Raw genomic sequence first — 22,986 nt, forward strand, 5'->3', positions numbered from 1 at the left:
AAGTGCTTGTCCTTTCCTTCCTTCCTTTTTTTCTGATTTTCTTTTTTCTTTCTTTTCTTCCTTTCTCCTTCCTTCCTTCCTTCCTTCCTTCCTTCCTTCCATAATTTAGGTACAATTTAGGGGTTCAATAGAATTTCTGTTCTTATACTTGGCAGGACCATCATCTTTAGCTAAATAGATACTAAGTCCAAGATGTTGGGGATGGTTATGGGAGTAGGGAAGGAAATATGTTTTACTTGTCTTAACAATCAATATTTCATATCAATAAAATATTACTTAATGCAAGCCTAGGATACAAAGTCAGGTATAATAACTACCAGTCGATTGCATAAATTCTGAAAATAAGTTACAAACATTTCCAAAGTCAGTTTCTCCTGCACTTCTCCAAACTCATCTAATTCCTTTTCTTACTTTATTTAAATTAGACTATCTTCTCTTTAGAAACATTTCAAATTTTAACTTAAAATTTCATAATTTTATGATTTTTCCTCTTCTCTTTTTCCTCCCCTCTTCAAAGCCAAAGGAGTAAAGACAATATAGCGTTAGAGAAAAAAATTAGAATTGTTAGTTGAAACAAAATGTTGGATTTTTTTCTTCCTTAAGTTTCAGTTGATGATAAACTTTTTTTTACTTTAATCAAAGTCCTGGTCTCTACTAAGTTTGTCCCATCAACTTTCTAAGCCAGTCTAAAGTTAAGGAAAATAATTAACACATCTATTGCTGCAGGCAGAAAAACATGTAAGGAGACTGATGGAGTTACTTGCAGTTACCCTTGAGACTGCCTGAGGACTGAACATTTGTTGCTTCAGAGCAAACCTAAAAGGTAAGGCAACATTGGGGAAGTTGTCATTGTGGCTTCCTACTCATTTGGTCCCCACACAGATATATTTACAATGGATATTTACTTGAAAAAAAAGAAATTTCTTTGAGAAAGGATAATGAGATAATTTTTTTGCAAGAAATTCAAGAAAGTAATGGATATACAACCTGAATTTAATGGACTTATTCTTGTAGGTTCTTATTTAAGAAATTGGTAAAATGGGTAAAATGAGAGGGTTGAAGTTAATTATTTCTAAGACTCCTTCCAGCTTTGAACTTTTATGATTCTATTTTTTTTTGTTATGTCATTATTATACACATACCATGCAATTATAGCCTTAGTCAATGGACATAAAGATAATCATGCAATCAGTTCAATGAGATGTTTCTTTTAAGATCACACATGTCCTAAGCTGGAACAAATCCAACAGAATGACAAATTGAACAATGAGGCATTTGTAGCAGTAAATTGGATAATTCAATGTCTGACAAAGTATGAAAGGTATTAACTTTCTTATGATTAATTTCCAGTGCTGAGACCCCTCCTCCCCCATTGTTACTGTTAAAATCAACCACTGACACTTCAAAGCAGCTTTTTTTCTAAATTAGATAGAAGCAATTAAAATTTAAGTTTATATAATAAAATTGCTTTAATCATGATAAATTGTGTTCCATTGTATGCTACTTTGTTGTATGAATTATAGAATCATGAATACATGGAAATTTAAAAGGTCATCCAGTACATGCCTTTAGTAGGATTACAAATAAGTCATGCTAGATGAATGATAGGCAATCCTACTTGTATGGATTCTCTTTAGAGACTTTACAATTTCTCCTGGGAATAAACCTTAGAATCAAAATCTGAAGTCCTTTAAATCTGAATTTTTTCATTTGTCATTTCTTCCTTATAAAATAATGGCTGAAAATCATTTTTCTTTCTTATTTAAAGTGGATCAACAGGAAAGTATTACCATATACTCTATGTGTCAAATATCTACAGAGTGAGACACAGCAGGAATCTGAATATAGAATTGCCCTACAAAACATGCAGCACACAACTTCTGTTTACCAACTGAAACAGCAAAACATATTTCAGTAATTTCATTGCTATATATACACCACAGGGAGCAGCAAACAGCATTTACACTGTGTTATGTTTAATGCAAAGAGAAACAATGTGCTTTATTATTTTTCAAACCACTAAATTATTTGTAGACTTTGATGATGTGAAGATACAAGGTAGGAAGATTTTCACATTCTCAACTGCAACACTTAGTCAATTGCCATCCAGCTTCTTACCTAATCATCCAAGTACCCTCTTCAAAATTTACTATTAATTTCTTAATTGCTAAATCCACTGGTCTTTCTCAATCCTCATCCTTCTGACCCCTGACTCATTGACCCCATTAATGAACTCTTTACTTCTGGGTAATCTCTCCTCTCTGGGTTTTTATAACAATTTCTTTTGTTTCTTCTTCTACCTTTTAGTCTAATCCTCTGTCTCCTTTGTCAAAGTTTATCATCCATACTCTGAACTATGTTCCATAAATTTCCATAAGTCCCTTTTCTCTTCTTCCTTTACAGTCATTCTCTTGATAACCTAATCATGTTTCATTATCATCATCATCATGATGATTCACAGATGTATATATATATTAAGTCCTAGTCTTTAAATTCTTTTCAATTTAATTCCACATTATCAGTTATTTATTGGAAGTTTGCAATCAGATGTCTTAGGAATATTTCAAATTCAACAAGTACCAGTCTGAACCCATATTTTATCTCCCAAACCTTCCCCATCTTTCAAACCTTGTTTGTTTTTTTTTTTTTCTGTTAGGCATCACTGTCCTTCCAGGATCATATTCTTCACATTTTCCTGGACTCTTCACTCTCTCAACTCTACATATTGAATAATTTGCAAAATCTTGTCATTTATACTTCTTTAACATCTTGCACATGCCTCCTTTTCTCCACTCACAGTTCTTTAGTTCAAGTATTTTTCACCTTTCATTTAAGCAATTGTGTTAGCCTCTTGACTGGTTTAAGTTAATTATGTGTCACAGTGAACAGAGTGCTGGGCTAGAATCAGAGCACCTCATCTTATATATCCTCAGACACAAACTAGTTGTGTGATTTTAGATAAGTCACTTAACATTATTTGCCTCATTCTTTATCTGGAGAAAGAAATAGCAAAGCACTCCAGTATCTGACCAAAAAACTCCAATAAGATCACAAAGATTCAGATACAATTGAAATGACTTAAAAACAACCTACCTGATCTCCCTCTCTATTTTATACTACATAATGTGATCAAAGCAAATTCTCTAAAGCAATGATCTAAGCATGTAATTTTCTATTCAATCAACCCCAGGAGCTTTCCATTGTTTCCAAGATAAAATATAAACTCTGTTGAGCTTATAAAGTCCTATACAATCTGTCCCTAACCTATTTTCTAATCCTTTTTAGATGTTTATTCCTGCCCTCTGCCCACTCTAGGCAAGTTGTCAACTAGTCCATGGTACAGAATGGCAAATTCTCATTCATGTCACTGTGCCTCTGCACTGATTACCTCACATGCCTAGAATGTATTCTTTCCTTATTCCTATTCCATAGAATTCCTCTCTTCCTCTCAAGTATGATCTTATGAAAATAGGAACACAATCTTTCCTGAGAGGAAAAGAGAATACTAGTAGTATTCTCCATTCAGAACTGATTGATTTTAGCTACTTTGGTTAAAAAATCACAGACTATGGTTGATTTATTCATTTATTATTTATGCTGTATATATTTAATATGTGCTTGTTACCTTACTCATAAGATCTAAACCCCTTGCAAGAAGGGTTTGTTTCATTCTTTGAACTTGTCTATTATAACACCTGGAACATAGCATAAGAAATTTAATAAATACTTGTTGATTAAGATACTCTTCAAGCCCATGCAGATGTATTAAGGGTCTATTACATGATTAGTTCAAGGTTATTATATGACAAATGTTAAATACTCTAAGTATGTAATATTACTTGGTAAGAATGTTCAACACTACATTATTGTTGCTATTAGAGTATGATGATTTCAGTTGAATCTGATGAATAGATTTAGTGTTCACTTAATGGACTTATATTAGTTTTCTTTAGGTACATTAAGTATTTTAGATATTTACACAAATGAAGCAAATAATTTTCCCCCTATATTGTTTTAAATATTTCTGATAGGCATTGAGAAACTGCAAGACTACAGGAGAAAACTACTAAGGTACAATTTAACTACTCACTAAAAAGTTTCACAATTTCTCATAGCTGCAACTTAATATTGATGCCATAATCCACCTTAAAAGAATATAAATATTTGTTTCACGTCACTAATGCTGAGAATTGATATTTTGATTAGAGATTATTTGGTTCTTCCATGACTAAGTGCTTAGAGAGATATTGATAAACCTGGAGACTCCTCATGGACATATTAATTGATGGTAATGATCACCACGTCCCCAGAATTCTAGCATAAATCTTTCAAGTTATTCTCATGTGAGGGGGAAATGAAATTCTATATGAAACTTCACCACAACACTTACACATTTTCTTTCTCTTGGCTCTTTCTTATTACAATTGAAAATGGTTTATATAGTATTGAATACAATGGATACACTTCTTAGTATTTCACATCATTTTGATACAACAATTGAAAGAAATCATGCATGCAAAGAATCTAATGAACTGAACAAGCAATTACAGAGAATATAAGATGTTCCAGAACAAGCCCATGAATCATTACTTTTTGTTTTCTACAGGATGATAAATAATAATCTCTCCCTTTCCTTAGCTATGTGTGTTCATAAAGGAAAGAAAGTGACCTAGCTAGTTGAGGAATCCTCATTATAACTCTGGTACTACTCATTTTGAATCTCTGCTATCTTAGCTTTGAAATGGGTTGATTGATCAAAATTGAATATGTTCCAGAGAGGGGTAAACAAAAAAGAAACTGCAAGTAAAATTTAAATGTCTAAGAAAGTTCCTGCCTGAGCCATATAGTCACACATACACAGAGACAAAATCATTTATATACATACTATGTGGAGAATCTACCAGAAATAATGAATTTTCTTGAATACAGAAGAGAAACAAACAAAAGGGTTTCTGCAGCCTTTATATGAGACAATAAGGGTTCCCCAGGATAGAACAGAAAGCAAGGCTGCTTTGGTATGTTTTGTTTGTTGAATTGAAAGATGGATTTCTGTATGCTGTTGCTGATCTGTACTTTAATATTTCTCTTAGTTGCTTTATGGATAGTAGATAGTGTGACCAATTGCCCACACTATGTCAAACTTGAACACATTTCCATTTGCATAGTGGTAAAATTCACATGAAACAATATATGAAAAGCAGAGAAATTCAAACTTTGTGATTCTCAACCTCCAGGGTAAAGATGATTTAGTCATTTCTGAACACAATCATTTTAGGGGATCAGGAAGCTCACTGAATATTCAAGATCTTAAATCCAGGATATATGATTTCCTTTTGTACAAACTCCTTCCTCTGATGAAGACTGTACCTCTTTTACTCTTTAGTATGCAATTCATTACTCTGGCTAACATGTAATGTGCACAAATTAAGCCAAGTTGGTGGTTTTGACCTGTGATTTGTCACCACACCCATACTCAAATTATTTCCAGTTTATTAGGATCTGCTACTATGTGATCTATGTCACCATTTAGATAAGAGGAAACTTTGGGAAAAAATATCTGAGCAAATAATTTAAAAATCTTAATAGCAGTGATATAAATAAGTAGTAGAATAGCAGACAATAAAGAAGAATAAAATGTTTCAAAAAACATTAATTGAAACAATTTTTTAATATTTTTTCTTTGGTTTGGTTTGGTATATCAATGTGGAAAATTTCTTGATGTGATGAACCTAAGACCATCTAAGAGTTGCCTGAATCACTAAAAGAGTAAGTGACTTGCCTATAGTCACATGTCAGAAATCCAAATTTTTCTAACTCCAAGGTCAGACTTCAGATCACTATACTATATTCCTTCTTTAAAATGGGAATTTCTGGGGGTAAGCTAGGTGGTGCAGTGGATAGAGAGAGCATTGGCCCTGGAGTAAGGAGGCCCTGAGTTCAAATCAGACCTCAGACACTTAATAATTATCTACCTGTGTGGCCTTGGGAAAGTGACTCAAACCCCATTACCCTAAATAAATAAAAATTTTTAAAAAAATAGAATTTCCTTCCTTTCTTCTTTCTTTTTTTTCCTTCTAAAAAGTGGGAGAGGATAGGAAGTACTGAAGAGATCATATTTCTGATTTTATCAATAGTGATGCTTCTCTTCTCTGTCAAAACTATTTCACTTGGTGATCTCATAAGCTCCCATGGATTCACTGATCATTTTTATGCTTCAGTTCTCAAAGTTACTTACACAACTCTAAATTCTCTGCTTACATTTAATTCTGAAAGTCCTGCTACCTAGTTAACATCTTGAACTGAATGCCTCACATATCTATAATTTTAAATGAACTCATTATCCCTTCCCTCCCAAAAGCACTTCTCTTCATAACCTCCCTATTACTACTGAGAGCAATACCATTCTCCCAGATACTTGACTTCACAACAGATATGTTATCTTTTTCTCTTTACTCTTTTTGTACCTTCCTTGCCCAAGCTATTATCAAGGTCTTTTCATTTTATCTTTGTAACATCTCTCATTTATATCCCCTTCCCCATCTCTTAAGTGACATTGTCAGTCAATAAGGGTTTTCAGTTACCTACTATGTACTAGGCACTGCTAAATCTTGAAGATAAAGCAAAAAATAATTAAGGAGGCTATAATCTAATTTTTGAGATAACATGGAAATAAATATGTACAAACAAGCTACAAAAAGGATAAACAGGAAATAACCAAAAGAAGGAATTAAGAGGGGGATTTGGAAAAGGCTGTCTCATTGGAATGGGACTTGGAGTAAGAAGTGAAGATGAGGAAGGAGAAAATTCCAGACTAGTGAAAGAAAGATAAAAAAAAGATAAAAAAGAAAGATAAAAAGAAAGATAAAAAAGATTAAAAAAAGGATCCTAGAGAAAGAATGTTTTTTTTTAAATTATTATATTTTTTTTTTGAGGAACAAATAGCACAATCTTTTCCCACCTGGACTGGTGTTTGATCTGCCTGACACATATCTTCCCCATTCTAGTCCATTACTCACTGAGTTAACAAAAGAAACTTTAAACAAAAGAAATCTTTCTAAGTAGCAGATATGACTGACTCCCCCTTCCCTTCTCCCCCATCTCTCTCTCACATATATACACAACAAGCACACCAAACAAAGATTATATACTGAGTTTCAACTGCTAAATTAATATTTGAAGCAGTCTACAAATTGAATAAAGCAACTTCTGTATCCTTTTCTTTTATTTCACAACTGTAACTGTGGACACAGAAGATGCTCACTCAAAAGTAAGGATCACATATATATGTTTTTCACTGACTGCCTCAGCTAAAAGAATTCATCACCTGACAGTCAGCCTTCTGGTAATGAATCTCTCCATATTGGTTAATACTGATTATGCAAAAATAGACTCATAGTCTGTTGTCAAGGATATATAATTCAAAATTTTTCCAGTCTGGTAGGAAGAAGATGGGATTTATTTGCTGACAAAGCCAATAAGAAATCAGGAATACATTCATATTACCATACAATATAAATATAGATTTCAATGAATTTTTTTTATAAATCTGCTGAGTAAAGCTGCTGATTACTAACTATATTTCCAAAGTCATATGGAAAAGCAACCTGAAGGATAGGATAACTTATTTTCAGAACAATGATATTATTCAAATGTGAAATTCTGAAATTTTTTAAAAATTCAAAAAATTAAGAAAAAATATCTCCTGTTTTCAACTTTTCTTGGTAATCAGATTTCATTAAATCAAAACTTTGCAGAATGAGCATTTTGTGTACCAGTTAAAACTAAGAGCTAAAGAAATTGTTTGAAAGATAACAGAATTTTGAACAAAAAAGGAAATACAACCAGAATCCAGAGAACCAATAATAATGTTATCTCCATCCTGACAGAAAGATAATGGATTGTACATTTTTTTAAAAAATTACCTATTTTGTATATAGTCAAATATGGAACTTATTTTGCTTAACTATGCATGCTTGTTATAAGGATGTTTTGTTATTGTAGTTTTTTTTTCTTTGAAGGTGGGAAGACATAGGAAGGAGGGGGGGAAAGTGTTTCTTAGCTGAATAAAAAATAAAATATGGAAAAGCATTACTTGTGTAGAATCATTTCCTTCTCCATCTTCTGAGGCAATTATTTCCCCAAGACCCTCTAAAGTGAAGCATCCTCATTTTCATTCACAAAGGATTACAATATGGATCACTAAAAGGAAATCCTATCAGTCATTGTGGTAAGTAGCTGGGAAGGAGACAAGTAGTTTTCAGAGATTAGTGATGGTTTTTCTATTATTTGGAATAGAATGTTAACCCCAAACTGTATTTTCATATATTATGACTTTTTCCTTGTTATGAATTTCTATAAATATTAGCTCAAATTATTTTAAGTTAGAGACATTCCTCCTGTTCTGAGAGAGGGAAAAGGGGGAAATTGTCAGTTTGGACATTTCTCTCTCTAAGCTAGAAATGCTTAGATTTAGAATTACGTTAAATTAATCAAAAATATTTACAGAAAAAGTGTTATAACTTGAAGTAGAAAATTATTTTTTTCCTTAACAAAGTCAAAAATCTAGATTCAATATTTTGGTTTTTAAACCTTAAGTTTTTTGGTTGTTGTTAATTAATCTTAATTAATTAATTAATTAGTCTTTAGTTTTGACTGTTATAATAACATTTTTTGGCAATGGGGTTAAGTGACTTGCCCAAGGTCACACAGTTAGGCAATTATTATGTGTCTGAGGCCGGATTTAAACTCAGTCCTTATTCCAGCACCAGTGGCCTATCCACTGCACCACTTAGTTGCCCCTATAATAGCATTTTAAAAATTATGCATTTCACTTATTTTCCATTATTTTTTTTTATAATTTTCAGTGGAGAATGAACTTTTTCTCCTGGGATCTCCTGGCATAAAGTTTAATGTTTATTTTATTAAGAAGGAAACAACTGATCAGTCATCAGTCAATAAATTCTTATTAAGCACTTACTATATGCCAATCATTGTGCTATTTTAGTGATTCAAAGAAAGGCAAAAGCTGTGCTTGCCCTCAAGGAGCTCACAATCTAATGAGGGAAACAACATATAACTACATACAAATAAGATTCATGCAGGATAAATAAGAAATAATTAACAGAGAGAAGAGACTAGAAATAAGAAGGATTGGAAAAGTCTTCTAAAAAGTGATGTGATCAGAGAAAGCCAGGATAGTCAGTAGATGGTGACAAGGATAGAAATCATACAATGTCATGAATTGAAAGAGGGAGTAAATTGAGGGGAAAAAATGAGGCCAGTGTCATTAGATCATGGAGCATATAGGCTAGGAGGGAAAATAAATTGTAGAAAGACTGGAAAAGTGTGTGTAAGGAGTCTAAGTTAAGAAGAATCATCACAGAATTGAGTTAGGCAGATCTTTACAAGTCTTATGACACTAGAGATCACAAGTTCACTTAAAGCTAAGAGATGCTCTGAAATGTCAAATAGAGACCATATGATGCACTCCTTCAGGTAATACTGACAAAAAAGTTTCACATAATATATCATTTTAAAAACACAGGGCAATTGATTTTTCATTTTTAATCTTGTTGTTTTCATCTGCATTCCATCAGAAAAATACCAACAAAAATTATACTTTATCTGGTTTAGAATAATACCTGGTTCCCTATATCTGTAAGAGTTCCTTCAAAACTGAGTTCATAAAATCTATGGCACTGTGTTATTCTTCATAGTCAAGTTTCAAATCTAAGACCCTAAAGAATCTTGTTCTCTTTAAAGGTAATCAAAAAATACAAATCAAGGAGGACAGTATTATGATTCTAAAAATACTAATGTCAGAAAATATTTACAAATTGATTTTTATTTGGTTGTTTAAAAGGCAAAAGCAATACAATTTCTATTTCAACGTCATGCCTTTTTTTCAAAATTACCTATTTTATAAAATTCTCTGTGATGTTAAGAAGCTTCTCTTGAATTAAACATTATCAGTCTCTAAGCCAAGTAGTAACAATTTTGTTTGAGCTCATAGAATATTAGACTTCCATTGTTCAAAATGTTATGTGAGAAATCTGATTTACTGAAGAAAATGCAATGAACTTTGAACACACGAAACAGAACACAAAAAGACTTTGTAATATTAAGAATTGCACAAATGTGCAGCTTTTGGACAAAGATATAAATGTAGCATGAGCAAAGTTGCAACAGTAGCAAAGTAGTACAGGTGGAGCTGAGCTGTGAAAGATGAAGGAGTGGTGAGGGTTAGTTAATAACAACTTAAATCAACTCTTGGTAAACTTATAGTTTTTAAAAGTCCAATAGAAATATTCATAGGTCCATCAGATGTTGAATATGTAGTCAGAAAGTATGGCTAAAAAATTCAACTATAATAGAAAATGGGCTTTGACTTTATTCTAAGTCAAATTGAATTGGTGTATTCATTGTTTGAATTTAATGGGAAGATGAGAGTTTAAGATGTTTCCTAGGAAATTATAAATTCCTTATAATTATTTAGAAATTACTAAATCAACATGGCTACATATAACTTTTAATAGTTCATGACATCCTGTCAACACACTGTTACTTTCATAAACTCAGATGTCAAGTGTGATATACACAATCTTTATTTCTCAAAGAGACTAAGATAGAAAGTTCAAAGAATTTTCATCTTGAAAATATAAGATGACAGCCAAGACCTTTTTTTTAAGCTATGCATCTAATTTTCAGGTCAGCGTTTCATGATGATACCAGAACTGTCATAATTTTTCTGCAAAGCATGACCCTTCCCCTTCTTTTTCCATGACTCAATACCCTCTTTAAATTACACATCACATTCATTTGATTTGAGAATATCATCCTTCATATGGAAAATAGGTCTCAAAGTACTCAATACTGAAATGAATTTAAAATAATGAGGAAACACTGGGAAAAAATGGAAGTAACCCAGATGTTGAGAATAAAATATTTTATGGAAAATATTTAATGAAAAATTCACTATATTAGGAGTTAGAAGACCTACATTTTAGTTCTGGTTCTGCTAGGTTTCTGATATAAGAAAACTTATTTGCCTTCCCTGAGCCTTAATTTAGAATAAATTACCTCCAAGTTCCCTTTCATCTCTAACATTAGGATTTTAGGTGAAAACTGAATTTACAGACATACTCATCCCCCTCCAAAAAAAAAAAGCCAAACTACATAAAAATTAAAATCAATTGCTTAAAATCAATCAGACATCATGAAAATTTTTTTCCTTTTAAATTAACAATTTAATTCAAATTAACAACTATTCTTACCCCTTTACTCATTTTTAGATAATTATTTAACTCATAATTAGATAATTAAAAAGATAATTGTTGTGAAGAAAGGAAATAAAATGGCAATGGTTGCATAAGTCCCATCAAATTTCCAAATTTGGGATTAAGCTTTCAATCATTCTCAAATCTTTTCCTTCTCTTTCAGAGAATCATTGAGTCAGAGAAAACAAGAACAGAGAACATCACACTGAAAACCATGGGAGATAGAAGGCATTTCAATGAAAAGTACCTTCCTTCTAACCTACTGTTAGAAATCAAAAAGCAAAATCAAAACAAATGGGCAAAATTCTGATATGAAAGTAGTGCTCAAGTTATTTTGCAATGAGATTCAGACACAAATGACCATATGAACCCCTCTTTGAACCATCCAATACAGCAATACAAGAAGGGACAGTCAAATAATTCAGGAGAAAATATGTGGTTCTCTTAGAGGCATTTTTTTACAAAGGCACCATCTATGTAATCACAAGTAATTAGCACTTGAAATGCATGTAAAACATATTTCCAGATGCTTTGCTTTTAATAGCTCATTATTTTAAATGTATCTCTTTATTTTAATTGTATCCAATTACATATATTTAAATATTCTCAACATAAAATCATTCAACATCAAAACACTTTTAAAGCATAGCTTGAGCATCAAGCATATATTTTGTCAGTTAATTTAAATAGATTTTATACTGAGATGTCCAGAATATACTATATGAAATCCAAATTCAACTGGAGATGTTAATTTATTTTCTAAAAAGTGAGCACAAAAATTTTAATACGTTAAATTGTCCATAGAGTTTCATAAGTAATATGATCAGAGAAAGAAAGAGGGGAAAGTAGGCAATGATATATAGGAGAAAAAAATTGCCCTTGTAGTCAGAAGAGATTGGGTTCACATTCTGCATTTGCATCTGACATAAGGTCACTTATGTGACAGTGCTTTGGAAGGAGAGGAGGAGGTCACTTGATGTCTCTGAGACAGTTTCTTCTTCTATAAAATAGATGTAATAATACCTGTAATATCTTCCCCCATATGCTTGTTGTAAAGGTCAAATGAGATAATGAACTTAAAGTGTTTAACAAACCTTTTCATACAGCTCTATTTATCAAGATTTATTGCTACAGTTACAAACTCAGTCTCACAATTTCTTGTAAGGATAAGTAGAATAGAAATAGGAGATTCAATTTAAATAATATTCAACAGTTTTATTTGTATGTCAACATATTTTCTTAAATTTAAAAATAAAATAAATACTTTAAATAATTTCTATCATGATTATGAGTTCTGTCTCAATGATATTCATTATTTTTTCATAGTTTTTCTTTTTAAAGTTTCTTGAAAAGATAATTCCTTTAATTCTCATTAGTTTTGTAAAAGAAACCAAAGATTTAATAAGTTTGAAAGATCATATTTGTAAAACCTGCAGAGAAGAAGGGCAAATTCAGAGATCTACTCAGGATCATTTGCAATCATTAGTTCTATTCATCCTACTTGCAATCTTTCCTGGTGCATGTCTGACTTCAGAAAGATCTAAGTTTAAATCTGATCTTAGTCACTTATTCGCTGCATTATCCTAGTCAAGTCACCTAAAATCTATCTTCTCCTGTGTCCTTAAATGAAGAATCAGGATTAAAACAGCCCCATTTCTTATATTTCTTCTTGTGAAAAGCAAAAGAGAGGGAGTATTTAAAAAGCTGTGTTCCTCTCCTTTCCTAAATGCGTAATTATTTCTTTCAGATCTTATAAAGAACTATTTGCTGTACTCAAGGGGTGTACTGACTAAAATTAATTGATTGACTGTTTGATTGTTATTATAGAGAAATAGAGATATATCTACATATGTGTATATGTATACATGCATGAATAGATTGCATGCATGTATAGGTATATAATTCAAACATATGCATAGTATTTCAAATATATGTGTATATATTTCAAATACATACAGGTACATGTATATAGTTTATGTGCATGTATTTTCCAATTTGATATACATTATTAACATTTTCTCCACAATGTTCTCATTGAAATAAATAATACAATATTAAACTAAGCCCTAATATGTATCATTCATCAATTTCTAAAGCATAATTGATAGCACTGAAAAGTTAACAATCAAACTTACATGACTTGAAAGCCATGAACTCCTGATTGTACTTCTCTTATGTATTTACATGTCATATTTTTGTATCATATGTGCCTGTCTTCTTTGACTTTTAGTATCTGGGAAAGCATCTTTCCTAAATAATCTCATTTGAGCTCCATGTTTCCTCTGCATATTACAGATGAGGGAATCAATGGTCAGAGATGATAAAGGACTTGGTCATGATTACACTGTTAGCAGTTCTCAGACATTCCAGTCAGTTCCAGGACTGGCACCCTTCACTCTACCTACTTGCCTTTTCACATAAGAAATAATGCATGGGAATATACTTTCTAAACAAACAACCCCCCATAAAATGCCAAAGAAATTATGAAGCAAAGAATAGATTAAAATCTTAAACAACACATCATATTTTACTTTTATTCTTGGATTCTCCATTGGAGAGATTTGGGGATATTTTGGGTACAAAAATATTAAATAAGTTTTAATTGATATCTTCTGTTTTAACATCATTGTAATTATTCTTAGCATCCTCACTCTACCTCACAGATATATATCTCATATAATAAACAGTATTTTCTATTAGATTTTAAACTAGTTTATTTTCTTTTAATTTCAAAGCACAAATTGCTCTTAACCCTACCAAAGCAGAGATTAATTATGAACTAAAATACATAGAGGAAGCACCAAGTAGATGAAGCAAATCTAACATTAAGATTAGAATTCATGCTTGAATGGACAACCAAAAGAACTTGGATATCAACAGGCGGATCTGGTGCAAACAATACAGATGAACATTGAGCTGAGCCTCCACAAAAGGAGGAAAGGTGCTGACTGTCTTCAGGAAATAGAAAAACTCTGTAATGACCCCCCAATCTTCTTATAAAAGGAAATGCCTTTATTTTAATGTCCTACATTCTACTAATATTCAATAGCAGCAAAATATAAAATAGTTGATGAAGAATAAAACAAACATAAATATCACACAGAGAGCAATGGGCAGGTGCATTATGTGTATGAGAAATAGGAACATTTAACCAATGTGGAGGACCTCTTAGAACTGAATAAAAAGATGATAACAAGAACTATAGGACAAGAAGAAAGCCTAAGCTTATTATGTGACAAGGGACAATAGATGAGAAAAGAGGTTTTCCTCTTTCCTCTAAAATCAAGTAAAACCTCAAGTAAGGTGAAGTTGTGGGAAAACTGACATCAGGAAGGCATGGATAGGTTGTAACTTACACTATTGAAGAGAATATTCAAATTGATTAGGAATAGATCCATTTGAAAATTGAGAATTTACTGTGTATAATCTATCATACATATACACAGGTACATCTTATTAAAATGCACAGTTTACCTTCTTAATATTCCTTTTTAATTCATAAATCAATCATTATATAATGTTATAATTTTAGGAAGAATTTCAGTAGCCATAAATCAAACTCAACAGGGTAAATGGAAGTACAATTAAGCTGACCAAAAAAAAAAAAAAAAAACTTCCCCAAACCAGTTTAGAACAGGGTATGAGAAGATTAAAAAATAAGTATGAGAAGTAAGATTAGTAGAAGGAAGGAATGTTTTCAATTGTACATGCCAGATTGGAACCTTTCTTGAAGGTGATCGCTTTTAAATTTATGGAATAGATAGAGTTTAAAGAAAACCTTTTGAAAGTGAGAAGAGAGAGGAATTCTAAGGAGAGAGCAATATGAACAAAGGACCTAGTGACAGGAATGTGCTGCATTTGTGCAAGGACAGCAAGTGATTTCTCAAATGAAAATTGCAAAAGAATGCTCATAACACTTCAATATATTCTTGACAAAACTTTTTGTAATAATATATTAGCCATGCTGCATTAAGTTTCATGTTAATGAGTTATATGTAATTTAAATTTTAAATTATATAATGCCAAATTAGCTAGGATTTAATTTAAGGTAAAAAGTCTTTCTTGCTTATTGAGTTTTGTATGTGGATATATCCTTTGAAAGCAAAGGAAATCTTTGCTGAGAAGTCATCTGGCAAATGTGCTCTTATTTTTTCCTTGCTCTAATCCCTCAATTATTTGAAAAGTTTTCTGGCTAGTGTCACAAATATATGGCATATGCTAGACAGCATATTTGATCTAATTGGCTGTCAAGTTTGGAAAAAAAATACATCTATTGGCTACTCAATGTTTCCTGTATAGTTCCATTTATATAATGAACTGAACATCCTAGATACAGGGATGCAAACTTATCTTTGCAGTAAAAAATCATATAAACCAAGATCACACTAAACTCTCTAGTGAAAGGCCAAGAAAAATATCCATGACAACAAGCTTAAGGCCTTCAATTGTCATGGCAAATGTAGTCATAGGGTATATAGAACTCTAAGGGTTAAAAAAAAAAGGATAACCAAGTTCTGAAGGATTTTGGAAGTAATCACTGAATAGATTTCAAATGAAGGAGTTTTCCAATACTGGACTTGCCATTATAATTAATAATCTGCTATAGATGCTAGCACTTCACTTGGATTTTTTTTTTAGTAACTATAAAATTATTTTGAGTTATTCTCTAGATCCCATTGCTTTCATGATATACTTTGTAGGGAAGAGATATGCTTTCTTGAAAATAAAGTCATTTTGAGATATTTTTTAAGTTGAGATAAGCATATTAGATTTATTTAAAACCCACACAACCCCCCTTCTATACAGAAATCATAAAATAAGGGCAGTATTGGGCAGCTTTATTCTTTTAAAATGAATTTAAAAAAAACAAGAAGCTCACTAGGGCAGGCTTAAATGATGACAGCTTCTTCAAGTTCAGGACCAGAGTTGTGAGGCCCACAAACTTGACTGGCAGTGCCTGTCCCACAGCTGCCTCCTTGTTAATATCTCAGGATGTAGGTATCCCAATATTTCCGTGGCAAAGAAGTTGGCAACTACATGATCAGAGTAAAGGTGGGGAAGAAGACGCAAGTCTCAGATTCAGTCTCTTGTCTTGTAAAGGACTTGCATTTTTTTCTCCCCCTCTGCTAAGCAGATTTCTGAAGTCCAATAGGCAGGGCCAGTAACGCTAGCCTGCATTTCGTGGAATGATTTTTTCAGAGGTAGTGCAGGGATTTCAGGCTTATGTGTAATGTATGGACCTACTTCCCTGTAAACTTCACAGGAGAGAGGGAAGTCACACGTGATATGAAAAAATGGGGTATACTTGGGATATAATGGAGATGTGTTTTATAAACCACAGAAGTTTCAAAAACCTGAAACTCAATCCCATACTCTGACACAGAGTAGTGTAGCTCAGAAACCTTCTGTGTCTCCCTGGTAACTGGACAACCCAGACCAAGTGTCAGTTCTTTGGCTCTGACTGGATTTCCATCGCCAAACAGATCTTTGATGTCCCTTGCTACTTTAAGCCTAACATCCATGAAAAGAGCATAATTGAATCCTGTCTATTCTTTCATGCCTTTCTGAGTTTTGGCCAAGGGGCCTTCCTATGGCAGGACTGAGAGAAATCATAATGTTTTTATTCTGGTTCACTAATTAACTTGTCATTGATAAGTCTCTTTGATAAGACTAGATTTTTAGATTTAGATTTAAGATAAGGACTTTAGATTTGGATAATTCCAAGGTAGAAAACTTGGAATATAGGAAACCCAGGTAAAAAAGAAAAGAATTTGAGTGACCATTAGTCTTTTTTTTGTTTAATGGTTTGATGTCAACACAGAAGAAATTTATTCTATTAGAATAAGTCAAGGATCTGTCTTTTTTTCGTGGATGATCATAGGATTTAGAGGTAAGAAAGATACTTTGATCGCCCATTTTTATAGATGAGAAAAATGGGACTGAGTGAATATATAGTTGGTACCAAACTTCAATTGTCTTTTAACTAAAAATCTAGTGACCTTCCAGTGATACCACATGGCATAGATGGGATGCTTACCAAACTGTGGTGGGAGTGGATAGAAAATTGGGAAGAAAAGATACTCATTAAAATAAGTGATAGAGTAAATATCCAAGAAGTTTGCTCAATAGCATGCCTCAAATACAATGCATTGAGTTAAAAAAAAACTCAACAAAAAGCTGAAATTTAAAAAATAACAATTCAAAATCATATGTTTAGCTTCAAAAATCTCAATAGTTTGATATACAGAAAGCAAACAGTAAAGTCAGACAATAAATAATCCTTATGATAAAAAAGAACAAACAAATAAGGCTATGAACCAACTTGTGCCTACATGTTTAATATTAGTCATCATCTAAAAAAATCAATATTAGGTTGCATTAAATACAGTATAGTATAAAGGGGAAGTGACACAACAGTCCATCTGCATGCTGCCTTGGTCAGACCACTTCTGGTATATTATCTTCAGTCATAGATGTCACCCTTAAGGAAAGATACTAACAATCTGTAGTAAATCTAGAGTTAGGCAAACAAAATGGTGAAGGAATTCAAAACCATGCCACTTGAAGCCTAACTGAAAATCTTAGAAGATTAAAAGACTTAGATAGAGACACAACAGCAATTTTCAAATAATTCAAGGAATTTAATGGAAGGGAAGGAACAGACTTGTAATGCTTGGACCCAATAGGCAGAATTAATGGAATATGGATAATGGAAGTTTCAAAGATATTTTTAACATAGTGAGATAGAACACTTTCTAAACTACTTTGTATTGCTCTATAAGTTAGTGACTTCCCTATTAACTGATGTTTTCAAGAAGAGATGAGATGCTCACTCTTGAAACTGTTGAAGACAGGTGTAGGTAAGTGTTATAGAGGATAGAATCCTCAGGAAGACCTAAGTTGAAGTCTGGATTCAAACAATTATTAGTTGCCTGACCATGGCCAAGCCATTCAACTCAGTTGGCTTCAGTTTCCACAACCGTAAAATAGGACTAATCACAATATTACTTCCTGGGCTTATTATGGAGACCAAATGAAATAATCTTTGCAAAGCACATTGGAAACCTTAAAACCCTGTATAAATGCTAGCTATGTTATTTAAATACAGATCAACCATTATGATCTCAAAGACTCCTTGCAATTCTAAGATTCTATGATTGTCTGCTACCTAATTTCTTTTTTTTTAATTTTAATTCAGTATGCATAAATGAATACAGTCCCACTGAATCTTAAGTCAGAACAGTAATTTGGGCAAGACCCTATCAGCTCTATTCCAAGACACTGAAATTCACATTTCTTTTCTGAATATGGATAAATTGAACTCAGAACATTTGATTTTAAGTCAGAGAAACTTCTTATCTTCAAATCTTGTCAAGATTAGGGACCTTGGGAAAATAATTTGGCCTCTCTGATCCTCAGTTTCCTCATTTATGAAATTAAGAGCATTGTACTAGATGTTATCTAAGGCTTTCTTTCCTATGCAATGATAGTAAAAGTGATCACATAAAGTGAGGAACGGATGCATTTCTTCCCATGTTTCTTATCTAGGATCATATGTCAGCTGAACACCTCCCCAAATGCTTCATATTGTTCTTCTCCATCTCTCCCTGAAGTGATCTAGACATGTTGTGGTTAGGTCAATATTTTGAGGCCTACATCACTTCTCAAATGAATTTTCCTTATGTGTCACCAGTTACAGCTCTGATGCTGGAAATTGGCTTCTGGAATAAACCAAGATTTGAGGAATGGACAGATGAGAATGATGCTAAAATAGCCCAACTCCACCAAAATCCCCCCACTTCCACACATCTAAATCTTTGTACTGAACAGTACATATCTGATGTTGTTATGAGGCCATAAAGTATAAAATATATATGTTCCAAAATAACAATATAAACAGTTTATTCTTTTACAAAGTACTTGAAACCTTTCCTTATAACTGATGTGGGGGAGGGGCAGGGAATTAGGACAGGTTTCACTGTGCATAACACACGTGTGGATATTAAGATATCTGATCCAAAACACAAAAAAAAAATTTTCCCTAATGTTTAAGGCCGTATTCAACTACAACTGATTTTCCCTAATATTTTTCTCTAATATTTAAGGCTAGATTTAACTGTAACTGATTTTCCTTCCACTATATCAGAATTTGTGGATTCATTTAAGTATCACTTTTTAAGTATCAATGGTTCTGTTTATTTTGTAGTAAATGTAAACACTGCTGAAAAGAAACTTAATTGTTTAATAAAAGCATTTTGAGATGGCAAGATAAAATTTGAAGTTTTTCCTCCTATGAAGTCATTATTTAAATTTATAATGAATTAGCATTTTAATTACCATTTTATCACTAGAATAGGACATGAATGCAATAATAGAATATTCTCTGAAGAAATTTACCACAAAATACTAAAATTTTTATAATGTGATTCCTTTTTGTTAAGATTTGTTAGCTCCAAATAAATTTAATATCATATGTTATTAGATGTGTATGATGATCATTATTGACTTGTGATTTAGGAATGGAAAAAATATAAGCTTTTCTATTTTTATTTGTATGTACATATATATGTATGTACATATATATGTAGCATTATGCTTATATAAAACAGAAAATTCTGAAATGTTAATTGAAACATTAATCCAAAATGTTTATAATCACAAAATTATGAGTTGAAAAAATTTTATTTATACTGAGAAGAAAAAGGACAACCAAGATATTTCTTTGTCATGATGAGATATCATGGGCAATGATATATTAGCATCAGCTTGTGTTAAGAAAACCATCTCTTAAAAACAACATTGTGAAATGATCAACCTTGATAGAAGCAGCTCCTCTCAGCAGTTCAGAGAGCTAGGACAACCATATTAGACTGGCTATGGACAGTGCTATCCCCATCCAGAGGAAGAAAAACAAAAACTAAAGAAAAAACCCTTAAGAATCTGATGAACACTTTTTAAAAATTATCTCTTATATATCACTTTCCCTTAATCCTCATGCCTCAAACTGAAATGGCTAATCTGTAAACATATTTATCAAAGATATGTATGTACAATGTTAACCCCATTGTTCACCACTGAGGGGAGGAGGGTGGGAAGGGAGACTGGAAGGAAATTTTGTAATTTGAAAATATAGATATGCATTTGGATGAATATTGAAAAAAATTTTCATAACATGCATTTAGAAAAAAACAATTAAATTATTTCCCAAGGATCCCACTCCTTTGGAAAACATCAAACACAAGAGAAGATTGCCCTTTGTTTTTCTTTTTGACGATGACTATAACACAAGTAAAATCACAATAAAAAAGTAAACCATGTCTTAATTCATTATTCTCTATACACTGCCATTCCCACAACCATTTCCTTCCCACCTCAAGTCCCCATAACTTACTTTCCCCACATATTGAGGATCTGGTCCCATGTGTTCTTCTAAAACGAAGAATTGGTTCCAAACCCATCCACGTTTGGGGCGATGATGGACTTCTGTTTCACCCTCTATGTGTTTGGTTTGATTCCTTGTCACCTTAATGGAGCTGTGGTGAGCAGCCCCATAACACCTCTGCACAAAACAGAGACAAACTAGGACTGGGCAGATGCAAGATGTACTCGTAATTCTCATTGTAGGATAACTTTCCAGTTCAAGGATTTTTTTTCTTTCCCTTATCAACTGTAATCCCTTACTGGGCACTGAAGGAGGAAGGCAATGCCTCGTTTGGAAAAACAGTCCAAAATAAGTTTTTTATCTTGTCCATGGTTTAACTACCCATTGGGGAAAAGTCAAATCATATTCACATCCTGAAATGGTATTTTTAAAAAAGTGAAGTTGTAGGTATCTGATTCCAAGTCTTCACAGTGGACATCCACATCTGAACATTTTCTACCTATTAGAGAAAGAGAAAGAAAATTACTCACACCATTAAAACAGATTAGTTAAGCTATTGACATGTGTGTATATATATATATATATATATATATATATATATATATATATACAAATTGTATTCTTTCCTCATCCAAATTTTATTTCAATTCTTTTCAAAGATTAATCACTTTTGTGCATGAATGTGTATAGATAAAAAGTCAACTCAATTATCTATAACTTAAAAATACAGCTGAAGAAATGATAATACTAGTATAGGGAATATCTGAATATCTGGAGATAATGTTGATGTTAGTATAAATGTTTTTAATTCTAGTATAAGAGTATAACTTTCTTTAGGTCTCTATATATACATATAATCCTCATCAACATTTCCAAAACAATCTGAAATTCCTTATGGACAATATTAACACTGTTTTAGTTATCTTTATCAATCCACAGATAATTATGTTAACTAGCTATACATGCTTAAGCTTGTACATATATGTAAATAAAGTTGAAAGTTATCCTGGAGTCATTTTGTTTTTCATTCCAAATTCAATTTTGGTTTGTGATTCAGTCATGTATTTTTGTATGGTATGAACAAACATGTATATAAATACATATATATATGCATATATATATATGTATATACACATATCAGTACTTACAAAAAATTCTACACACCGCCAAATTTGTAATGGATTATTAATTTTTTCCCAGTCCCAAAGCTATAGGAATGAACATCAAAATGTCTCTCACAAGAACTGAAGTTTATGGAGTCAAATAGATGGATGAAGAAGGGACAAAGTCAGAAGCAATAGCTATACAAATAAAGATGCAATTAAACATTAATTTTGATCAGATCTATGACACACCAAATAAGTAGTTCTTGTTTTGGGTTTTGCTTATTGTTTTGTGCTTTTTTTCCCTTTATGATTGGTTGTTGTTTTTTTTTTGAAATACCATATAATTCACATCATACTTTCCTTTTTCTACTATAATCTGTACCAACCCATAAACCATCTCCTGAACATAATATTTAAAATTCTTTAGGATCCTCTGATCCTGTATACATATTTCATATGCTTAGAGATTCCTGGTGATATTAACTGAATGGAATAATTAAATTAAAATTAAATTATAAAATAAAATAAATTAATTAATTAAAATTAAAATTTTCATCATATATTGGATATAAGTCCAACAAGTACCAAAATTGTCAATTAAATTTTAGTAGGACAAAACTGAATATCCCTATATGGTAGACCTGGGCAGTGAAACACATGAATCCATTCTTCAATAGCAGGTTCTGCATTTCAGTATCCAGTAGAGAGTTAGTTGCTAGAAGGGTACAGCTGGCACCTACTCCTTCAGACCAATTTGAAATCTCAGATTAAGTAGCAGTGAATTCTAAATCTGAAGTAATCCACTCATTCTGAATTCTTTCTTTTTTATTGCCTTTTCAGTGGAAATTTTTCTACTTTTCAGTTTCCTCTAGATTCTTCTAGAAAGAAAGATCAGGCATGAACTCTCATGGAAGTTCAAAGGAGAAGATATCTTATAAGCACAAAAAAGTCTTGGGGTTGGCATCTATCAGGTTAGAATCACTGAATGAGCAATTTTATCATATAGAATGGTAGTAGAGAGTCTCTGATACACAGAAAGACCATAATTTAGAGGCTTTCATCAATGGCTAATGAATGCATATAGGGACAGTGATCATCAAATGGTGAATTTCCACCAAACTTGCCTGGATGTGGCTTTGTAAAGGTAACGGGTATATGGAATTCATAGGTATGGGTGTGGCACTGGCAGCAGTAAATTTTAACACTGCATGATGTCCAGTAT

At 32.2% G+C, this 22,986-nt stretch overlaps 1 protein-coding gene across 1 annotated transcript in view; it reads right to left on the minus strand.

Moving 5' to 3' along the window:
* LOC141496946 (cadherin-18) overlaps nucleotides 1-21,149 on the minus strand; it is a 400,980-nt gene extending 379,831 nt beyond the window's left edge. The window contains exon 1 of the mRNA XM_074199523.1: nucleotides 20,668-21,149. Coding sequence (XP_074055624.1) covers nucleotides 20,668-20,895 — 228 coding nt within the window. The 5' untranslated portion in view covers nucleotides 20,896-21,149. The remainder of the gene's footprint in view (nucleotides 1-20,667) is intronic.
* Between the last annotated feature and the right edge of the window lie 1,837 nt (nucleotides 21,150-22,986).

Source organism: Macrotis lagotis, chromosome X (genome assembly GCF_037893015.1).
Source record: "Macrotis lagotis isolate mMagLag1 chromosome X, bilby.v1.9.chrom.fasta, whole genome shotgun sequence".
NCBI classification, from domain to species: domain Eukaryota; kingdom Metazoa; phylum Chordata; class Mammalia; order Peramelemorphia; family Peramelidae; genus Macrotis; species Macrotis lagotis.